At 46.3% G+C, this 23,646-nt stretch overlaps 1 protein-coding gene across 1 annotated transcript in view; it reads left to right on the top strand.

Annotated features, from left to right (window-relative positions):
• Positions 1-23,646, top strand: part of MCF2L2 (MCF.2 cell line derived transforming sequence-like 2) — a 219,630-nt gene that overhangs the window by 139,540 nt on the left and 56,444 nt on the right. Inside the window, exons 16-18 of the mRNA XM_025195968.1 lie at positions 16,940-17,006; positions 19,212-19,327; positions 20,670-20,739. Of these exons, the coding sequence (XP_025051753.1) occupies positions 16,940-17,006; positions 19,212-19,327; positions 20,670-20,739 (253 nt within the window). The remainder of the gene's footprint in view (positions 1-16,939; positions 17,007-19,211; positions 19,328-20,669; positions 20,740-23,646) is intronic.

The raw sequence follows: 23,646 nt of genomic DNA on the forward strand, positions 1-23,646 counted from the left end.
CGCACACACACACACAGGCACACATTACCCAAGATATACACCACATTGCACACACAGCTCACCTTTCATGGGGAGAAGTTGAGCGAGCAACACATGATGAGTTCGTCCCACTGCTTAGTACGCCAGTGGAAAGTGCCTGTTCCTGCAGTGAGGACGGTAGTAGGAGACCCCGTACAGACAGAATGAACCGGATTTTGAACCATCAAACCCATGCATTGGTGTGTGACCTACATGAGCTTAAACAGTAATCCTGAAATTAGATCAGAGTTTTTGTTGTGTTTGATCAAATCTTAACTCTTACAATAAACACTCCTGCTTACTCATGTTACCCCTTTGATACAGCCTCTCAACCACTCATGGTTGCTTTTACTCATATTTTCTTACCTGGTGGAAATGGTTGGGTTTTTTTAAAATATGACGCTTCTGCTTTTCCCAAAACTCCCTTTTTCAGATAGGCAATTGCTCACCAATCAGACATTACCTGGGGAAGTCCACACCATCGTCAGTCTCTGTCAGGTTTCCTGAAGGGGGAGGCTAACTGATATGTAGGACATCACCATGCCATGTCTACAATGGACTGGACAATATGCCGCAGGAGAACTGAAAGAAGTTTCTCTGACAAAGCTCAAATTCTAGATGTTTTTTCCCCCCTGAATTCAGAAATGCATTAAAGTTTCAGTATGCTCATACTAACCACTGGCACAGCTGACTGACTTCAAATTCCCAGCCACCAAACACCCATGAAAAATCCTTTTTAATATGCAACAAGGAGCTCGTTCACGCAATGGTAAAGCATTGCTTTGGTCCATTCAGTTTAACAGGCTCCCCAAATAATGTCAGAAAAGAAAGGGTTTTGTAAACGTAACGAGGGTTGTGTTTTGTCTGGCATGGTTTAGACAAGGATGAGCAAGGGGTTGGACTTTCCTGCCTTTTAACTCTGTCCATCATCATCGTTTCCCATCTCTTTGCCATAATCTCTTTGACAATGCTTGTAAAATGTCATACAAATACATCCAGGGCTGAACTGGTTTTTTAAATCCTGCATCTTCATGTCCCAAACCTACAAATGCATCTGCAAATGTGGATCTTTACGCCTGCTTGGGAGCCAGAAATGTCAGGTGTCACACACCGGACACAACCCTCATGCATTTGGAAGCCATGTCATCATGTTTTCCTGCAACCCCACTAAGATCACATTCGCAAAGCTCAGTTTCCACTTGCAGTTATTCTTCCAGGCTTCAAGAGATGCTGCGGTGCCAGCACAGAGTGCAGGAGACTCTGCTCTGTTTTCAGTGCTCATCTTGGCCCCTAGCTAGTTTCGAGTTGGCACGCTGGAGGAGGAGGGAGCAGTCTCTGGAGGGGCGCTAGGGCAGCATTGTAGGGGGAAAGGGGCATTGGCCTGTGCTGGGGGTACAAGCGAGTGCAGGTGATGAGGGGAGCTCCAAGGGACCAACCAAAAGTGTAGGTTAGGAGGAAGAGCATTAGACTAATGGTTTCAACCTCAAGGTCATAAATGAAACCTTGAAGCTGGGCTGCAAACCAGAGTTAATTAGCACCCCTCTCTTTTCACTGTGTCTGTAGCTGGGACTGTCTGTCTTGACATTTAGACTTAATGTTGCTATTTATATTGCCTTTACCTACATAAACAGCAACTGCTGGCGCTGCTAACCAAATACAAATACGTGGGCATTGCCTGTCTTTGCTCGACTGACAAGCTTCGTTGCTGGATCAGTATCCAGCCCACTGCTAGGATGATTCACTTCACAGGAAGCATGCGATGTGGACTGGGTTTTCTGAACCCTGTTTAAAGCGCATACGTAACAGTCCTTTTCCAGGATGAATACTTCCCCAGATACGTAAGAAAAGACTGTCTTACAGCAGTGGTGATAAAAGACTATATAATTCGAGGTCCAGGTCATGTAATTCAGCCAGGATCACACAGGATCTGCTGACTCCTTGGTCGATGGTGTATCTAATCTTTAAAAAAAATCCCACAAAACGGATAGCCGCGAGTGAGCACCCCTGAGAGAGAACTACTGTGTGGCGACCTCAATAGCTTTCCTATTGCACGGTCACAACTTATCTCCAATAGTTGTGAACAGTACCCAAACAGATACCAAGACAGATGTGTGAAGGTATGTCTGCTACACCCGTGTGAAGCCCAGCTGACTTCCCTTCTAACAAACTCATTGGCTCGATCCACTCATGGCCTCATTCTGGCACCAGCATGTGCTAGCAAAGACTCCTGAGCCTATGTGAAATCTTTCCCTTCCTGTCTCTTCTTCCCCCACACCAGTACGTGGAATTGGAGGCTTTACTGGGATCAGGCCAACCAGTTTGTTAGAAAAGACCACATGTAATTCACCTGGGGAACTCAGCAAGAGCTGACGTAGGAAACCTGTCTCAGTGATGGATGTGAAGCCAGAACAAGAGACAGCTGATGGAAACTCCACGCAGGTCCTGTAGCAATGGATAATATTAGGCTTGATTCCAAGTTCACAGAAAGAGAGACGAATGACTGAGAGAGAAGACAAAGGCTTAAGAAAGAGAAGAAGTCCAGAAACATATATCCAAAATAAACATCAGCATTGAGAGGGAATCGAGTGGGGGAAAACTAAACGAGCATGGAAACTGTTAATGGCTTACTGAAAGCACTCCATCAAATCCTAGGCTCAGCTACTTTGGCTCTAAAAATGAATCTCTGTTCTGTCTCCGGAGGTCTTCAAGAAGTGGAATTTTTAAAATCTCAGCATCTGGATCTCTTATGAAGGCCAACACAGGGCAGTCTTGAGTTTCCATCTCCTGGATGCAAATTTAGTTTAATGAGAACAAAACTCTGGCTGGGTAATCTCTTACGTACATCAGAACAACGACAAAAATCACCGTCTTCATTGGGAATAGAATCAAGTCCGCAACAGTATCTTCAATTTTAAGATAGTAATTGCTGCTAGAAATTTAAACATTTCCCTGATCGTTAAACCTCATAAACCTCTGCCTGATGTGGAAGCAACAAGATTTTAAATTGTCAGCTTCTGCATGTGGAAATCTTTTATGCCACCCAGACAGGTATTTTTAGGAGAAATCTTTTGGATTCTTTCTTAGTTCTAATAGTTAATTCTCAGGTTCAAAAATGCCACCAGACAAGATTGTGCCACTAGAGAAGCGGTGATTATTTTGGGCAGAGGGCCGCTTGCTGAGTTTTGGCAAGCCATTGAGGGCTGGATAGAATGGCCTGGCAGGCCACATCCAGCCCGTGGGCAACATTTTGCCCATCCCTGGATTAGACCTAGTGACCTGCTTCCTGAAGAGGAGAAAAAGGTCATTATGGGCACTAAACATTCATTCAAATAAAACTTTTACTTTGATGTCTTGTAATTTTATACATGGACATTTTATGAAGCTATATTTCTAGTACATATTTCTCTGTCCAAACAACAGAAAATATTGGCTGGAAAATCCTAGCTAGTCTTTCTGTAGTGTCCAATGAACTATTATATTGTCAGCTATATACAGGGCCGCAAATGAAATCTGGCTCAACCTAACTAGAAGAATGACACCCTTTTGTAGGTAAATCTCACTAAAGAAACCACAGTTTGAAGTCATAGTGCCTTTTCTTTTTCCAAAGTGACCTGATCTCTTTACATCAAAGTTGTCCCATATACATTGTTCCCTAAACAATTGACTGGGTTAATTAACTGGCCTACATTATAAGAACCAAAAAATAATAATAGGCAGGCAAATTAACTACATCACCCGGACAGATGAATGATGTCAGCATAGAATGGTAGTGAAAAACTTCTGCGTGACTACTGAGTCACAGTGACAGCAGCTCATATGACTGTAGCCGAATTAGATTTCAACTAGCCAGCTTGGGTGCTGCTATAAGTGCGGGTGCCACAGCACAGAGCTCATCATGACTAACCAATGGCATAATGTCTAGTTAGCAGCTGGTATCAAGTGGAGTGCCTCAGAGGTTGGTCCTCCACTTGAATGGAGGACCATTCAAAAAATGATGAATCTTCAAAATATGAAGATATTTTGTTCAATATCTTCATCAATGACCTGGAATATGGGATGCAGTGCACCCTCAGCAAGTTTGCAGAAAACACCAAGCTGGAGGGAGTAGCGTATATACTGGAGGGTAGGACTAGGGTTCATAAACACCTTGACAGATTAGGCAGACAAGGTTCCTTGGGTGATTAGAGGATTGGACCGAAAGAAATCTCTTGGGCTAAGGACAGAAGTTAAACAGAAACTGGTTTAAACCTGTAACAGAACAGAAGTGCAGTGCACATAAACCAGTTTCAAAATGGCTGAAACTGTTGTAAGATAAACCTGGTCGAATGCAGTATCAGGCTTAACTGATTTGGGTCAAACCAGTTTATGAAACTTCTGTCTCAAAGCCCTTCCTGGTTCAAATTAAATCACAGACCCCAGCATGCTTTCTAGCCCTGGGCAGGGCTGTGCTGTCTGCTCCAGCAGAGAAGGGTTGGAGGGGAAAAGGGAAGCAGGGATAGCCCCCCTGCCCCAGGCAAATCCCAGGGGTCTGGGGCCAGGAAGTGGTGTTAAACTTCCCTTCCCCTGAGTCCAGAGCTGCCCTGCCCTGCTAAAAACTTACTGCTGGCTGCAACTGTGGACTACAAATCCCAGAGGCACCTGGAAGCAGAAAGAAGAAGTGATGAGCAGCCCTGTAGAGTCCTGCTGTTGTAATTCTGGACTGCAAATCCCAGAGATCTCAGGGGCAGCAGGAAGAGGAAGCAAACACACACCCATGCTGGCTGTGTGCCAGAGAGACGTGTTCTAGCACCCTCTGGTGCCTGGCCTTAGCCACTGCAGGGATGTGGCTGCATTTCCTTAATCAAAAGTGAATGTCCAGTTGTTTCGCAGTTTAACCTCTGCAGCTTAAACTAACCCGCAAAAACTAAATTGATTCAGCCTCGGGCTTTTTGACTGTCTGTACCTAGCTGTGAGGGTCAACAAGGACAAGTACAAAGTCCTGCACTTAGGAGGGGATAATTCCCTGCACCACTACAGGTTGCGGGCTGACTGGCTGGGCAACTGCTCTGCAGAAAAGGACCTGGGGGTGACAGTGGACAATAAGCTGAATATGAGCCAGCAGTGTGCCCTTGTTGCAAAGAAGGCTAATGGCATCCTGAGATGCATTAGTAGGAGTATTGCCAGCAGACTGAGGGAAATGATTCTTCCCCTCTGTTCAGTACTGATGAGGCCACATCTGTAGTACTGTGTCCAGTTTTGGATCCCCCACTACAGAAAGGATGCGGGAAAACTGAAGAGAGTCCAGCAGAGGGCAATGAAAATGGTTAGGGAGCTGATGCACATGACTTCTGAGGAGAGGCTGAGGGAACTGGGCTTATTTAGTCTAGAGAAGAGAAGACTGAGGGGGGATTTAATAGCAGCCTTCAACTGCCTGAAGGGTGTTTCCAAGGAGGATGGGGCTGGACTGTTCTCAGTGGTGACAGATGACAGGACAAGGAGCGACAGTCTCAAGTTGCAGCAAGGGAAGTTTAAGTTAGATGTTAGGAAGAACTTTCTCACTAGGAGGGTAGCAAAGAACTGGAACAGGTTACCTAGAGAGGTGGTGGAATCTCCTTCCCTCAAGGTTTTTAAGACCCTGGTAGACAAAACCTTGGTTGGGATCATAGGCGACACGTAGGAGGGGCACGGGGTAGTGGGGTACATGCCCCCCCTGAGACTGGCCACCGCTGGAGCCACCACTGGCTTCTGTGAGTGGTCACTGCCCCCACCCCACCCCCTTGCTGCCAATGCAGCCAGTGTGGGGGGCAAGCGGCCAGCAGCGAGAGGGGATAGCTTGCAGCTGGCGCCGGCCGCATCAGCAGCAAGGGAGGTCGGGGGTGGGTGGCAACTGCTCCCAGAAGCCAGCAGTGGCTTTGGCAGCGGCCGATCTCAGGGGGGGCATGTACCCCCCGATGCCTCTCCTACGCATTGCCTATGATCCCAACCAAGACTTTATTTACCACTCTCCACTCACCACCACTGCTGACATCACCGGCGGTGGCTGTGGGCAGTCTCCACTCACCACCGCCAACGTGGACACTGGCAGCTATGGGCAGTCCCCACTCGCTGCTCGCTGCCATGGTGCCCCCCCAGTCTCAGGAGGCACCAATCGTTCATGGCTGGGAGGATGTAGTTGGGGCTGGTCCTGCTTTGAGCAGGGGCTGGGACTAGATGTGACCTCCTGAGGTCCTTTCAACCCTCATTTTCTATTCTATGAGCTAGAAAAGCCTCCCAAAGAATTTTCTTTTTGTCTCAGACCAACACAGCTACCAAATACATCCCTGAAACATGGAAGATGCTGTATTTTAGCCAATTTCAGAACTATAAACTTCATTGCTAAACAAGAAAGAAAAATTTCTACACCTTCCTGCCTGCCATCTGACACCATCAGGGAAGAAAAACTGCCTTATCTGCACATCAAAGAGCAAATCACACAAAGTTACTCACATAGACCCAGAGGAACACACACCCACCTTCAGCTTCCCCTGTGCAAAATGAAGTTTATTTTCCACCTAAAGGGACTTTTACCATTTTTAATTGTCCTTCAGCCTGAAGAAGGGTGCAAGTGCCTGAAACCTTGAAAAGAAAGATCATTTTTTTGCGATTTCGTAGTTGTTCTAAGAAAAGGTAACATCTCTGAACCAAGAGTTTTAGACTTTTGCATCCCTAAAAGTTATATTCAGAGGCTACCCATTGGCACTCTGTGATCTTGCTCTTTCATCTTCATTGCTCCCGCTTTTTCATCTGCATAATGACGGTAAAATGATTTTCTAACCCATGCTGTTTGCAGCGATAGCTGAGAATTCCTTATTGAACCAATTCCCACCAGGAAAGTTAGTTGAAGATAACAAGTGCTATTTATGTGCATGCCCAGTGTTGTTATTACTGGCTTTGCATATCTGTTGTCCTGACTAGGCTCTATTACGTAAAAAATGTGTTTAACAGCTTGTTCTGTACATTAGTCTATTCCGCAGTTGTTTCCTTTAAAAAGATGTCTGTATCAGAGTGAACAGATCAAAGGTGTTGGATAAGGGCATTTTCCAGAGGTGTATGGTTTTATGTGTCTTTTCCTGGTGACGTCAGCATAGAACAAAAAGCTAAAGGGCAGCATTTTTAAAGATGTTCAGCCTTGACCTATGTTCCATCTTTCATTATCTACAAATTGCAAGCATTCACACATAGCCCGTACAGTCAGCCTCACCAGCCAAACGCCCGCAGGCAGCCTCTGCAGGCAGCAGGACTTCTGCTTTTTGGGAGCTGCAGGCTCCCCGACTTGGACGCATCCAGGAAGTGCAGATGGAGCAAGTGAAACAAGCGGCGGAGGTTAAGAGACTCGGCTAAGGCTGGAAAGATTGCTCAGGGCTGCAAGTAAATTTAGGGGGTCCCTTGTTCCAGTGGAGTCAGGTTTTTCTTAGAATCCAAGGGAATTTAGAGATCAGCCCCTTGGTGCTGATGACAGTATGCCATTGCTCCTCCTATCTGATCTGCCTTCTTTTTGCTTATCTTCTTTTTTTTTCATTTAGGGTCTTTTAGTCTTTCACTATGGGTTCTGCTTAAGCCTTTGGGGCAATTCCCATCCTTTTAAACACACACCCAACTGGGGGGATACCTTTTTTCTAATCCTTAGGAAGACAATGGGATCGTCCCACTTTGGGTTTGCTCTCTTATCTGGGGTGGCTTTGACTACTGCAGTGTCTTTGTCATTTGGAAATGGCTTAGGTTTGACCCCTTAACTTTGTGCCTGATAACAGGGTGTGGCGCTCTCTCTGCATCTAGCCTTTCCAGATTGCCAAGCCATGTTTGTTTGAGAGCAGGCAAAAAGAAAAACTAAAGCAGCTACTTGCTGGCAGACTGACAAGGGCCTCATCAATAAGCGCAGCACATTCATCCTGAATGTGGCATTTCTGTGGCAGGTCTTGAATTACATCTCTCACTACCTCATCGCGTCTGGGAAGAGACAGAGGGTAGTCCATCCTGACCGGGCGGGTGCAAGTCAGATGACATCACCGCCCATTTTCCATGCAGCCAAAACACCTCTAGTGTCACTGAGTCTCCTGTAACTGGGACTGGGTTTCTCCACTAACATATATTTGTCGGTGTCCTATGTGCACACGCAGTCTCAGTTCGAGATGTCTTCTTTAAACTGTCAACCTCTTCCCTCCCACAAACCAATATTTTCTGAACTGCTTAGGTTGTTACCTTGTTCAGAGTTTCATAAAAGTATCGTGATATCAGGATTAAATAGCACAAGGTATCCTTTTATGTTTAACATAGTGCTGCTATGGATATATCCTAGGATACAGTCCCAGAGAAAAAAACTCATCCTGTGCCAAACCTGTTTACTTGGGCCTGCCAAAGGGCAAAGAAGAAATCTATCCTGTAATGTAATTTTGCTTTCCTGAGACTGGAAGAAAAAGATCTGCTTTAATCACTTTAATGTCCTTGGTAGAAATGTGCGTGACCTATTCAGAATAACTGTATGTTGCAGAGGTGGGTTTTTTTAAGGAACTCAGCAAGAAGACAAATGCAATTCAAATACAGAGAAGCCATCATTTTAGAAGGTTGTTTTCACTGCAAGTTTGGACAGTGCCTTGCACAAGGTAGCCCAAACCCCTGCTGACAATGATGTAATACAAATGAAAATAACACTAATTTTTTTTCAAACGAATAGTGACATCATAAGATTTTGCAAAATCAATTGGAGGTTTGAGGATGAGCGGAAACTGGTTGATTGATTACCATTTGCCCTGCTCCTAAAGTACCCTGACAACCCAAGGCAGCGCTGGGAGCAGAATCTGTGCGCACCTTCAGGTGGGCAGAGTGGGTCAGAGCGATTGTATTTTGGGGTTGCAGAAACCTTAGGAAGGGGACAGGAGGCATATCTGGCCTACGCAGAGCCTCCTTCCATCAAACCCTGCTACTTGAGCTTGGCAGCAGGGGTGGGAGAATGGGCTGGAAAACAATTGCTCTTGACATGCAGAGCCATGGTCTTGTGCAGACCATCTAACTAGAGGCCAGAAGCTCCTACATTTTACTCATGTTCTGCCCGAGGCTGCTTCTTTGCTTCCGTTCCATGATCTGCAGAGCCGGAGTAATAAAAGTGACTTTAATATCCACAGATGTTGTACTGAGATAAGGCTTGCAGAATACTTTGAATAGTAACAAAAGCAGTTACTATTGATAATACATTTCCATATGTTGCACTCATAACATTATTTCTAAATAATGAAAACAGATCTTATTAAAGGACTACCCATCAGAGTCTGCAAGAGTCCATTAACTGTAACGAAGGTATCGTAGGAATCCCAGCAGATCTTGCACTAATAAGAGACTTTCTCCAAATCAGGGATGATGTTTTTAGATGTTCTGCATGGACATCTCTGTCCAAACAAGGTTAGAAGCAAATTAATAAGTCAGAACCAGGGTTCCAGCTGAGCTCATCCAAGAGTCAAGCTTTTAAATCCACCAGCTGCTTAATTGTTTATAACAAGGTAGACAGTGACGTATCCAAAAGGCTTCTGTTCGCTTCTTGGAAGGTTTTGTGCCTTTGAAAGGCACCATGCTCTTGTTTGTCTATGGCAGGGTTACTAGGAAACCTGCAGACCAATAATTTGCTTTTCAGATTCAGCTGTAAGCTTAAGTGTCTGCCTTGAGTTCAGGCTCAGGCCTTGTCTGTATGAGGGCAAACAATGTATGGAAAATCTATGACCTGCTGACAGGTAAATCAGCTTCACTATGTAAATACATTTAGCTCATCAGTAGTGACCGTGCCAAGTCTTGTCCTATTTGTACAGTGATATTTTTAATTAGCACAACATTACTTGTGCATTATTCAAGTAGCTCAGTGGGTTCGCGGGGGTAAGGCAGCAATAGTATCTATAGCCAACTGCATACCAGGGTATGAAGTGGCTAGTGTCATAGCCAACTGAATACCAGGGTGTGAAGTAGCTAGTATACCCAGCAACCTTTTGTTTTCCTGTTTGATGACCAGGTAACCTCTCCCTGCTGGGTTGCCTAGGGATACCCTTTGGCAGGAATCTGGAGCAAGGCTTAGACTCATGCCTGTGGATCCATAGCAAAGCACTTGAACTGCTGGACCCTTCCCCTCCATACGGTGTAGTCACTTTTCATTTACTCTTAGAACCTGACCTGCCCAAAGGGTTTTTGCTACTGTCAGAGAAGGACCCTCTCGGCTAGGGACAGAAGGTGCACATAAACCAGTTTAAGTGATCAGAAACTGGTTTAAACCTGTAACAGAACATAAGTCCGGTGCACATAAACCAGTTTCAAAATGGCCAAAACTGGTTTAAGATAAACCTGGTTGTATGTAGTATCAGAATTAACTGATTTGGGTCCAACTGGTTTATGGAACTTCTGTCCCAGACCCCTTCCTGGTTCAAGTTAAACCAGAGACCTCCAGCATCCCAGCATGCTGTGCATTCCTGGGCTGGGCTGTGCTCTTTGCTCCTTCCTTCTCCTCCCTCACCCTCACCGCAGCTGGGGTCTCCCTGTCTGTGGGTTGGCAACGGAGGCAGTGGGAGCGGCCGGGGCTGGCAGACCCCGGCTGTGGTCCCTGGGGCAGAGGCATGGAGGGAGGAATTAACTTCCTCCCTGCCCCCTTTGCCTTAATGGGGCCATGCTGGGACAGTGTCTGGCCATGCCCCCACCCCTGCCTCAGTGAGGGAAGGGGAAAGAACAGCAGCCTCTGTCAGGGGGCCCAGGAGGAGGTTTATTTCCCCTCCCCCTTCCCTGTCCCACCAGCAGGGACCACAGCCAGCTCAGTATGGTCCTGTTAAAGCTAAAAGGGTGGGGAGGGGGGCTTTGTGCAGTGCTGGAGGCCAGGGGTGCCATGGGGGCTTGTGTGTCCACAGTGAGCCCCTGTAGCAGGTGGCTGCTGGGCTGCAGGCCCACTGGCACCTCTGAGCTCCCCTGGGTAGCCAGCTCCCCAGCCAGCCACTGCCTGTGCATGCTGGCCTGGCTGCTCTCACTGACAGCGCTCAGCTTCCCCATCACTGAGATGCAGCCACTGAGGAGGGACCCACTCCAGTGGGCCGGCCCAGCCATGCAGGGCCATCCCCAGCAGCTGCAGCTCAGTAACAGCCACTCCCTGCGCCCAGGCTGGGCTAGGTCAGGCACCACCACACAAAGCCCCCATCCCCACCGCATGGCAGCAGGGGGGAGGAGGAGGGGAAGATTCCCCCTCCAGGGCTGGCAACACCATGCAGAGCCCCCCTCCCCACCCCATGGCAGGGAAGAGGGAAGAGGTGGAGGGGAAGAGTCCTGCTTCAGGGCCGGGAAGAGTCCTGCTTCAGGGCCGGGCAGCAGGGCTGTGTGCCTGGATTGCTCCTGGCTGTCAGGGAACTGCTGCACCGGGCAAAGCTCTCCCCCTCCTCCTTTTCCCCCGCCATGGGGGTCTGGCCACTCTCCCTCTTCTCCCACCCTCTGAACCCTTCAGCCCAAGGCGGGGGTTTAAACACCTCCTCAGTCATACTCAGCACTATGGAAGGGAAGGGAGGGCTGTTCTAGCTTCTGGCCTGAGCCACTGCAGGCATGTGGCTGCATTTCTGGAATTAAAAATGAGTGTCTATCCACCTGCAAATTGGTCTATCCCTGTAGGTTAAACTAGGGGTGTCCAACCTTTTTGAATGTGGGGAGGATCATGAACTTTTTATGACCCAGTGGGCCGGCGAGCCATATTCAAAGACCTCACAGGAAGTGGTGAGGTATCACATCACACCCCCCCACACACACACACCGAAACGAAAGTACAGTGCTTACTTTCGTTTCCTGTCGCAGCACCTCCGGCCTCAGAAAACAGCTTGGAGGACTGCAGGGCTGCCCACAGGCTGTATGTTGGACAAGCTTGGGTTAAACTAACCTGCAAAGATTGAGTCAATACAGGCTGGGGCTTTTTGTATGCCTGTCCCCTCATGTTTTAGTCCTGAGAGCTGTGTGGTTCAGGACCTTACCCAGGAGGCAGGATATGTAGGTGTTAAGCTCTCCCCTCCCTGAAATGGAGCTGTACCTACCTCTGGTTAGCTTCCCAGCCCTGTACTCTAACCACCGTGCTGAAGGGCAGGCATTATCTCTAGCCCTCTAATTCTTGTTTCACTTTGCACTTGCCTTTACTAATTGTTTGAAGGAACTAGAGGCACACTGTCTGCATTGTGTATTTTTAGCATTGCAAATGATAGGAAAATGAGCAAGCTAGCAAAACAGCAGTGTGAATGACAGGCGCTCCTTCCACCTGGACAGTGTTGTAAGTCCAGCCATTGTAAAAGAAAAGAGTTGTATAACTGGGAACTTCCCTATTTGTCGCAATCGGGAGGCAGAACAAATCACTATTCTTAAAGCCCTCTTCCGGCCAAAAACCACATCTGAACAGCATGGACAGCACCTCTTGAAGGGCATTGTAGTTGTCTGAGCACATCTTTTGGGAAAATTTGATACCAGAAGCTACAGCCTCTGACAGACCGCATGGTTCAAGTCAAGCAGGGAATGCACTTATGGAAATAAGGATTTGAGGGGGGGGGGGGGGGGCTAGAAAGACTTACTGCAGCCCTCAACAGCGATCACACCCAACAACTATAGTATCACTGTTTTAAGTTGGGATGTTTTAATGGAGGTGTGGGATCTACAATCTCAGCACATGGAGTGACCTGCAGCTACTACATAGGCAACAGAGAAGATGAACAGAAGTGACCTACTGCTCCTCACCCGCTGCACAATTTGGGGCCAGAAAACCCACAAGATATGTCGCATGACTGGGTCATAGTTCATAGTTCCCATTTTCTGCTCTTGTGAAATAGTTCCCATTTTCTGCTCTTGTGTCATAGTTCCCATTTTCTGCTCTACTGACCTCCATTCCTGTGTGTATTTTTTTTAACTCAATACCAGCAATAGTAAGCAAACAGCACCCAACATCAGCACTTCAATGTAAACACTTCGGTGTTACAGGTATCACCGTGTAGCATTTTTCTCAAAACATGGGATGCGAAATAAATCAGACTAAGCCACAAACCTGCTGACACTATTTTTTTCAGAATCAAAAACGAGGTTAGAAAGGCACACTAACAATTTCCAGTATCTGATCAGGTGTGAGTAATGACTTGTCTTATTTAAATACCAATTTTCCCCTAGAAGTTCAGTGCAGCTGGAGGTGATTTGCTGGGCTACATCTTGTGTTTATCTCCTTTGAGATAGTAACAAAGCTGTTGCATTGATTAGGTTGCTCAGTTATTTAGGGAAGCAGGGAAGGGAGGGGGAAATCCAGATTTGTATTTTGGACAACCTGAGTAATGAGACTGACAGTGTGGTTTTTTTGTTCTTTTTGCACAGATATTTTGCAAACAAGTAGTCACCTTCCCTGCATGGGTGAAATTCTGCAGAAATGGTTCAGTATTGCAAATAGTGGTTCAGTTCTCCCAATGCTTGCAGTGTTGAGAGACCTAATGCAGGTGTATTGGCATGATCCATAACTATGATCTAACTATACTCAGAGTTGGGATAAGCAACACAGGGCATTGAATTCCAGCGGCAAATATGTTGCTGGGGACAAAAATGTGGTGTTTTAACTGACAGCTAACTAAGATGCACTGGGTATTTTACTGTAAGACATGGTGGAGAAAAAGCACTTTACTATAAGGCAAACTAAGAAAAGTCAACCCTAGGCAGGGGTTATAGTACTGACTCATATCGTGCTTGTCCACAATGCTGCTGCTACCACAGCTGTGTTGGTAAATCCTCTAGTGGAGATGAGTACATGGTGGTAGACGGTAGAAAGGATTTTCCTGCCTACAGAGCTTCCCACCTCTCTCCAGTGATAGATGGGGCTTTTGTTAGCAGAGGTGCATCAGCTCAGGGCATGATTTTTTCATACCCCCAGCCTGGCACAGCTAAGTGGGCAGAACTGCATTGTAGGCTAAGCCTTAGTTACCTTCCCAGACATTTCAGATGTCTTGTCTTCACTCAGGAGTGACAGCAAGACAGCGTTCATACATTAGTTATCTTGCAAAAAACCCACCTGTGTCAGTGCAGACAAACCCTAGCACTGCCAGCATTGCTAATATTTCTGTGGCGTGTACCCAGCTTTAGTATAACGTAAAGCTATGACTCTCTATGACTGTGGGCTGAGGAACAGTCTGGTCAGTGGCTTGTATCAGGCTCCAATGCTATAAATGTTTATAGCATTTTCAACACCAGTTTGATAGAGTTTCATAGTTGTCTGTGAGAAGTAAGGACAAGGTAGCACCTTCGTGGCCAACTGGTGCTACCCTGTACCTGCCTTCAGATTAACATGACTAATCACCTCTCTATTCATGGTTGTCTCTGAGAAATGTTAAGGTCCATTGGCCCAAAAGGTTCCAGACCCAATGGTCTAGACCAGGGTTAGGCAACCCCTGGCATGGGTGCCAGACTGCAGCACACAAGGGCATTTTGGTTGGCATGCACACCTTGGGTGGACAGTGGGAAAGGTCCCACTGCACTGCCACCCCAAGGACTGCATCTCTTGTGATTCCCCTGCCATCCACCCCTGACATGCCAACATCTTTAAAAATCAAGGTTGTGGGTGTTTTTGGTACTCTGCCCAAAAATGTTGCCAACCCCTGGTCTAGGCTGTACTTGATGCCAATACAACTCCAGTTGGTTTGATAATCCATTCTGGAAACCTATAGAGAGTAATGGAAAAGCATGAAGTACTGAGCAAGTTTGAAGCAAACCAGCTAAGCATTTGCAGGTTAAGCTTCCAATCAGGGCTTCTGCACTGGGCAAACAGTAACTTTCTGTTATTCCTATGATGAATACTTCGTATGAATTATAGTGAAAAGAATGATCAGAACTAAGGTCCTGGCTCCATACTTAACTTTACAGATATGAGTAATGCAAAGGGCTTTTGATGGGGATGACTCATAGCTGTAACCATAGACATGTGTGAGCGTTTTGCATGATCAGGGCTTAGCTAATTTCCCTTTTGCCTCTGCATAGCAATTTATGCTCTGTGCAGCAATCTTTGCCTTTGTGGAGCTGACTGGTGAATTGGCATCCTAGTTAATTTTTCCTTCTTGAAAGGTATCCTTATATAGAAAAACCAGCAACATTTTTTTTGTTTTGTAAAAGATTATTTTGTGCTTCAGACAATCGGGACGTGCTATTTAAAGGGGGAATCTATTGGAAACTGTTTTGGGTTTTTTTTGAATGGGCAGTTTATAAAACATTGGTGGATTAAATTAAGAGCGCTCTTTTAAGGCGCTTCCTATCAAGGGAAATGTGCTGTAGCTTGTAAAGGGCTACAGCACTGGTCATATGGCTGCTCAGGGTGGGTAACAATGAGGAAGGTACCTCGAAGGAGAGTTAAACTTTGTAGTGGTAAAATTGCTTCCATTAGGAGACTTGAGGTACTTAGTGAACAGCTGTCTGCTTGTTTTCCACCTCCCCTCTTGGAAATCCTCATGGGTGCAGGTTTCTGGTGCTTCTTCCCATCTAATGATTCCTGCAGGGGCTGATGAGAGTCTAGCTCTGCTCCACTGGCCAGCCACCAGCAAGCTGGGTTGGCAACTTCTAAATGTCTGAGCTAGTCTTAGTTAAGCAAGCAGGCTGCATGCAGAGCAGGGTTAAATGGCACTGAGCTGTTTATGCCAGGGGTTATCTGCTGGTAGAGGACTGACGTGGGTAGAAAGACCTGAATGAACGCCCCAGGGAAACTGTAGGACAGTGTAGGAGGACTCTCCAAAAATGAGCTCAGCAAAGCGTGCTCCTAGCTTCCTCCACCCTGCAAATCAGGTGCTTTCTCCACCCTGCAAATCAAGGTCTCATTTCATTTTGTAATGCACATTTCTTCCAGCCAAGCACATGTGCCTGGTTCTACATTCCCACAAACAGGTGCTAGGGGTTTTCAGTGCAGGGGGGTTTGCATGAGGATACGTTCTGCAATATGTGCTAAGCCTGCAAGAGACCCAGGGGCGGCTGCATCTCTTCCATGCCCAGCTACAGCAGGGGAGGCCGGGGATTATTGGCCTCATGTCCCAAATTGATTTGGGTTTTGCTCGTCTGATTATTTAGTGGTAAAATAATACAGTCCTGAGCACAGGGCCTTAAAACCACTAATGCTTGAACTGTTTCTTTTTCCTAACAATGCTCATAATGTTGAACTTCTGGAAGCTCTACCAAGGAAGCATCTGTTCAAAGGGCTCATGCATTGTGAATGTGTTATCACTCTGGGATGTGGATCTGTGAAACAAACATTAGGTGACTGTGTCTTACATCACATCCAAGTAGAGACACTCGCACATGTGTAAAATAAATGGTATGTTCAAGATGTCCGTTTCCAGACTACCTAAGAAGAATGAATTAATATTGGACATCAAGAGTCCAAAATCTGCCATATCAGTACTTCACTAACTTCCCATTAGAGGAATGTTATATCTGACTTTGCTCCAAATTAAAGAAAAGATGTATAATGAGATGTTCTGCTTAGTTTATAACACAGAAGTGAAACAGAAATGTATTGTACCATTGGAAAACAGAGTCCTCTCTAGGTATGGAACCTTATTAGATTTAGAAGTGACAGAAATAATCTGGAAGTGTTTTAAGCAGCATGGGAAATAAAAGTTGAGTTGCAAAGATGTCTACCCATAGAGGCGAGCAAATTAGAAGCTGAGGGCCAGGGAATGGGGTAACTCTATGGGTAGACATATATCGCAACTCAAGTTCATCTGCCAAAGCAAGTGTTGAGGAATGAAGGTAGGATCCTCATGGGGGTTACAGGTCATTTGTGGAGTCTCAATCTTGAGGCAGTAATAAAAAAGGAATAAGGGGTGTTTTTTTACAATTTTGTCGCATTATTAGTAAATAACAAAATCCTCTGTCTCTGTGTGTCTGTCTGTCTCTCTCTTTTTGTTTTTAGCCACATAATAAATGAGCTGATAGAAACCGAACGGGTTTACGTAGAAGAACTACAAAGTATAATAGAGGTAAGGTGGAAGTTTCTGCTACCAGACTTCCAGTGTTTGTCTTTTGGGGAGTTTACAACTGAGCAGGAAGCCCACTATCCCTGGAATGAAAGTTGTGGTGTATACTGCATCTGTGAGAGGTGCTGGGTTCAATCAGCTCCCCTCCTTGCTTAGAGCACATGGTGTTTCTATGATCAGGCATTTCACCTAGCGGCGGACAATTAGGGATATCCTGCATATTTTAACTCAGGAGTTAGATTAGGGAGTGACCATTGTACTCCATTTCTGTTCTGCCTGCAGAACAGGGGAGCTGGCCAGGTTTCTCATAACACGATCAGCAGTATTGTCCTGTTTCCTGTGACCTGGCGTGCAACTTCATTGTGCAAAACTTTAGAAAACGGCTTTTCTGCAAACAATCTGAGCATGGCTGTGGAAAAGTAATCCTCCACCCTCCCAGCCCAGTGTCTACGTGCACAGCAGAGCAACTATACAGTCATTCCACTACTGCCAATACGGTCCATGGGCATTTAATAACAGCTGGTATCTTTGTATGTTCTCTGCATGTGTGCTTGGGCCCATGGGTCCATATAGGGTCAGATCTACTGGCTTCTCAGAGAAGCTCTTCTCCATTGGGGTGCTAGGCATTAAAAGGTCAATCTTTTCTTTGGTCCACAGTGGCCTGCCTTTGGCAGCCCTCAGGGGAGGTGTGGCAAGGGACACCTTTACATTCTTGTCTATTAAGATGGGTGTTGATTAGAATAGGTGGTGGTGTGCAGTTCAGAGGATTGTATCTGAGATCAATTAATTTTTCCCTATGTCCTGGGAGGGTCACTCTGAAGAAAATCCTGCACACCTGGCTTGCTTGGGCTAAATCTGGAAATGCAGCACTGAGGCCATCCTAGGGGGCACCCCATCCATCAGCCACCTGTTCTCTGCCTCTAACATGCTTGAGTGCTGTGGCAGAGGTGTCCCCCTGAGTGTCCATGCCACCACGTGTCTAGGTTTGATGATGCCAGCAGGGAAAGATGGCCAGTGAGCAGTCCCCACCAGCAGCGCCTGGGATGTTGTGCGGAAAGGCTTCCTTGGATGCGGTGCGTGATTTGACTTGACTTGACTTGACTTGACCGACAAGTCTATCGATTCATTCATGAGTGTATGAACAAACTAACCTCTCCTTCTGTATGGTGACCACGGGACTCCAGGAGTTTTGCAATACTTGGTCCTTTCCATTTGCCCAGAGCAGCCAGATATGGACTCTTAGACCATTGTAGCATTCTGTCTGCAGACTCGGCACCATCCCATTGAGGGACTGGACCATAGTTTCACCATCCTAAGAGCTAGAAACTCCGTGAAAACTTAGAATCAACAGACACCGATGGGATCACTAGAGAAGTGACACTGTGGGAAGGCACTGTGATCCAGCTCTTTTTGGTCTTTTATTTACTTAAAACAACAATTCTCACCTGGGGTGCTACAGGATCCTTTCAGGGGTGCCGGGCCACCATACTGCTTCCAGAAACAGAAGTGCATGGGGCAGCTTTGCCTGCCCCATGTGCCTGTCTTTCTGGGAGACACTGTGTGGGGTTGAACCAAGAAGGGTTAGCAAGCACCTACTCTGGATACTTTCAAAAACCACTTGGATGCCTATCTTGCTGGGATCATTTGACCTCCGCTGACTTCCTGCCCTGGGTCAGGGGGGCTGGATCCAATGATCTTGCGAGGTCCCTTCCAGCCCTAATGTCTATGAAATCTATGAAACCTAAGGGTTGCAAGAAGAAGAGGTGCTCCTGCCTGCTGTAGGTTTATCAGATAACCCTAATGGAGGCAGGGATGTTTGCTCATACCAGAGGCCTTCCCAGTCTGGCTGTGCACAAGGTACTTGGGGCACTTTTACCTGGTGGCTGTGGTCGATGTCTGTAGCAGCACCTAATTGAGAACTGCTGAGGTAAGATGAAGCAGCACAACCCTGGCTGGCAACTGGGGTGCCACCAAATTAAAAAAAAAAACAAAAAAAAGGTAGGGAGCATGTCCTGAATCTAAAAGTGCTGAGAATTACTGATTTAAAAATAAAGAACAGATCAAATTTGCAATTTGCAGGCGGGTTTGTGTGATAATGAGCAATAGCTGGCTATAGTCTCATCATACTGAAGATCTTATCGTAGTGGATGCAGCAGTGTTTACCTTCCCTGGTAAAAATAGCCTTTTTTCTTTTTTCAATCTCCACAGGGCTATGCTTCAGAGATGGACAATCCTGACTTGATGCATCTGATCCCATCTGCTCTTCAGAACAAAAAAGAAGTTCTTTTTGGGAACCTTCCTGAAATCTATGACTTTCACAACAGGCATGTGTTTACTACCTCATAGTCCGTGCTCTAATAACATACTACAGTAGTTCTTATACTCTTTATACTGAATGCTTTATCACTACTTCAAGTGAGCAGGCAAGAAGAGTAGCTCTCCCCTTGCCTGGTCTTGCATCTCTAATAGAATCTGTCAGTGGATCCTAATTCATCTCCCTGCCCCTGTAGGTTCGTACCCTGTTGTAGTAGCAATTGTCTTGTCCCTTATGACTGGGCTTTTATTGCTTCCCTGAGAGCACTGGGAGATATAATGGGACCAAATCTTGCAGTCCTTTCTCAGACAGGAATCCCATTTTTTACTGCTGGCAGGAAGTTTTTTCTCCCTGATATTCAGCTTGGTTTTTCCTCTTATGTCATCGTATTCCCAATCACTACAATTCTTTAAATAAGTGAATCAGGCAGAAGATGTACAAGAGGGTTGAACAAAACAAAGTCTTTCCTCTTTTCCAAAGTAGAGCTACTGCTCAGGTAAAAGTCCTTGTTGTCCAGCTTTATCCATCTTGTTAAAATAGTGGTTCTTCCCCTTCTGAGGTTGCACTAGGTGAGGGGTGCTCATCCTTCCCGTAAGCATGGGTAGGGGGGGTAGGTGCCACCTTACCCTACTTTAGGGTGGCCATCATAGAAGACAGTCTGGTTTTCTGTTACTCTGTCCTCTATTGATACAAAACCCAATGCCTTGATATGAAACCGGACTCTTTTATGTCCTCTCAAGAGAAATAGAGAGGACATAAAGGCGTCCAGTTTCATATCAACGGAGAATAGAGGACAACCGGACTGCCCTGTATGATGGCCACCATACCCTACTTTCTCCTTTCAGCCTGGTGTCTTTCCCAATTAAAGGCCTGATTCAAAGACCTTTGAAGTCAATGGAAGGACTCTTTAATAGACTTTGGGTCAGGGCCCAAACTCACACATATAGAGCAACTGGGTTAGATGATTAGTTGACCTGTTGACTTCAGTAGTGTGCGCTCTTTATCCCTTTGCCCACTTGCTAATCTGCCCTTCTACTTTAGCAGGCCCAAATTAGAAGCAGAAGGCTGGGCTGCCAAGCGGAGACTGAAACCCAGGAACTATGGGTCCCAGATTGGTCCTGTAATGGATAGATTAAAGCACAGTGCCATACCTGGCTGATTTGGGCACTGGACTTGAAGCGCCAGCCCAGCTCTCCAATAATGCCTTTCTCTAGGATTCAGGATCAGGGCCAGGATCTTTCTCATTAATCCCACTTGAAAGCAAACCGAGCACCTAATTCTGGATTTAGATGGGAACTGACACATAATGCAAATGTCTCAGTCTTTTATGAATCACTTTCCTTTCTTCTCAGAATTTTCCTCAAGGAGCTGGAAAATTGTGTTGAAAACCCTGAGCTGCTTGGCCGATGCTTTTTAAAAAGAGTAAGTACGTGCTGCACCTGTGCAAAATAAAGAACCTTCTCCTACAGCACTTGCATAATTATTCTTGCCCGTCCTCATAGGAGGCATCCCATTCACGTCCATGGGATGGCGTGTGTGAATGAGGAATACTCATGTGGGAACAGGCTGCCAATTGAGCCCTGGTTTGAGAAAAGCGGATGCTATTAATAATGGTGTGGTCTAGATACTAGTCTTTTGACTGGCTTCAGCGAAAGGAAGGCACCCTTTTATCTTAGCAGTGGCTTATTTTTGTCTTAGCCCTTGTGTTTTAAAACCTGGTAAAAAAAATAGGGTAAATTTTTGCTCTGACATTCACATCAACTAGCTCTGCTCACCTCATGCATAATCCGACCACAGGTGAGGAGGACCATATCACTGCAGATCCTCTGGCCTTGCCTATACTCCACTCCGGGGGAAGGGGGCAATCTGTGCAACTAATCAGCCCTACACCCTCCCTGGTGCCACTCAGTTGCCTTTCCCCTGCCTGATCTTGCTGCGCTTCTTCCTGCTCTGTGCTCTCTGCCTGGTCTCCTGCTTTGCTTTTCTGATGCCGGCCCTGTGCTCTTCGCCTGATCTGCTGCTCTGCCGTCTGCTTCCTGCCTGATCTGCTGCTGTACAGCCTGCCCCCTCCCTGATCTGTTGCTTGCCACACATGCAGGACACCCATGCCGCATGTGGCGCTTGTGCCGCAGGTTGGCCACCCCTGCCCCACCCTCCCTATCTCCAGGGAACTGAGCTCTGCACCAGGCTGGGGACCCTGTCATGAGTCCAGATCCCCCTCACACACAGTGGAAGCACCCCATCTCCTCAGCCTGCTCTTTTGAAAGCTAGATGAGGGCAGTACCCAGCTTTTATTTGCTCAGAGCATGAAGTAATCTGTGGGAGATCTTCCCACTGGTGAGTTAGAGAGGGTTTCCTGCATTTCTTGGTAATGGGCTGTCTAACCCTGTGGAGTCAGCCCCATTACTGAAAGGTCCAAAACTAAAGGGCCGAGCTATTTCATTGTATTGGGCAGTGCAGAATGTATCCCTTGTAGCCACATCCGCCTTGGAGGTATATACCAAGGTGCAGAATGCATTAAGAAAATGACTTCTCTCTGCAAAGCACTTGTAATATCCAGTCTGCCAAGACTTTGCAGTACCCCCAAGCCTTGCATCCTTATTATTGTTCCAAGCGGTATGTCAAAAGCTTGTGCTAAAAGGGCTGGTCTGCTGGATTACCGCTGATTATGTTCTTGTTCTACCCAGCTCACAAAGTGCAGGGGCTTGCATTCAGAAACAGATAAAAGTGACTTGCATCTCCTAAGCCCAGAGGCTGGTGTGATCTGATCTGTGGTTCTCACTTGCTACTTTTTTGGTTCTACTTTCTGCTTTCTTGGTTACTGGAGGTCTGTCTGGCCTGTTGGCATGTGATAAAACATTTATATTCCTGAAGCAAACAGACCATTAGGTTTGCTTTAACAGACCATTAACTGCCTTTTACTGCATAGTTAAACCTAACATGCATGGCCTTTCACAGTAATCAGGAACAATGTGTGTGATGGCAAAAGCCTGGCTTCTCTGAAGAAGAATGAAAAATAGTTAAGTAGATTAAAACATGCTAGATGTAAAGCTTCCTAGTTTATTAAAAATAGTGGGGGGAACGGACAAAGAAAAAGGCATTGGAAACAATTGAACATTTTTCTTGTCCAAAGTAGTTCTCCTTCTTAATGGGCCAAATGGCTCAATCCTTTACTAGAGCCTGCAGTCCTGGTTTGTGCAAGTATTTCCATTAAAGTCAAAGGAACTACTCGCACAAGTTAAGTTTTTGCGTAACTGGATCCAAATGAGTTCTATACCATTTACGGCATACAGCTCCTTTGGTAGAGACCTTAAAAGCCAGGAGGGCATCTTCTTTATATAGTGATTAAAGATCCTCTGGTGTCTTTCATAAGAGACAAGGTTTGCCCCATTGTCTGTCTCCAGCTCTCTGATATCGGTCTGTCCATTGCACTGCACCCTAGAAGCAGCTGCATTTTTCTGGTGCACGAAGGAATTCCTTTATGATGGACTATATCACTACTAAAATGGTTGAAACATACCCATTTTGATGATCAAAAGCCCTGAGCACCCATCCTTTCCACCAATTTAAAGTGGACCTATGTGTACTCAGACCCTGCATTTACACTGCGTAGAGCAAGCCCTTCTCTATTTAAAATAGGCCTTGATTCTCCCCCTTCTTACACCAGTCCAGATCCATGGTTTCTCTGGGCGGGGACGTGAATAGAAATCAGGCCTTTTGTCTCCTCTGCCTGGCAGCTTCTGTGAACCAGTCAGATAAAACAGCTAAACCACCCTTTGAATGAGAGGCTAAATCAGACGTTTGCTTCACTCCATAATTCAAGCCAGGAGCTAAGAAAGCAAAGCCTTGCTCCCTTGAGAACTGCTCACCACCACAGTACTGCCTTTGATTTGAGGACTTTCCCCAATATGCTGTTTTTAGACGGAGCCGCGTGAGCCCCGACGAGGTGCCGTTTCTGTTGCACAGCGCCTGGGAGACCCGAACAAAAGCCTGGTTGTGTGTTTGTGTTCCCTGCAAGCTGGCAGCCTTTCACTTCTTCCCGCTGAGCAAGGGCTTCTGACTCAGCCTCAGTGTTACGACTGTGTTTGCTTTGGCACAGGGGAAAAGTTGAAAGGCCTGCTGTTGAAAAGGCCAACTCTGGGTGGAAGTGAACATTGTCTCAGTTCTTAACCGTTTCTCAGACAATTCATAGGACCAGTACCCGATCCCCAGCAGTCAGTGGGAAAACTTGCATTGACCGCATAAGGGAGGGGCAGGATGAAAGACCAGATTATGTGCAGCTCTTTCATGTAGCAAGCAAACCTTTCAAGCACGCCTGCAGTTCATTAG

The sequence above is a fragment of the Alligator sinensis genome, unplaced genomic scaffold (assembly GCF_000455745.1).
Source record: "Alligator sinensis unplaced genomic scaffold, ASM45574v1 scaffold301_2, whole genome shotgun sequence".
Classification (NCBI taxonomy): Eukaryota; Metazoa; Chordata; order Crocodylia; family Alligatoridae; genus Alligator; species Alligator sinensis.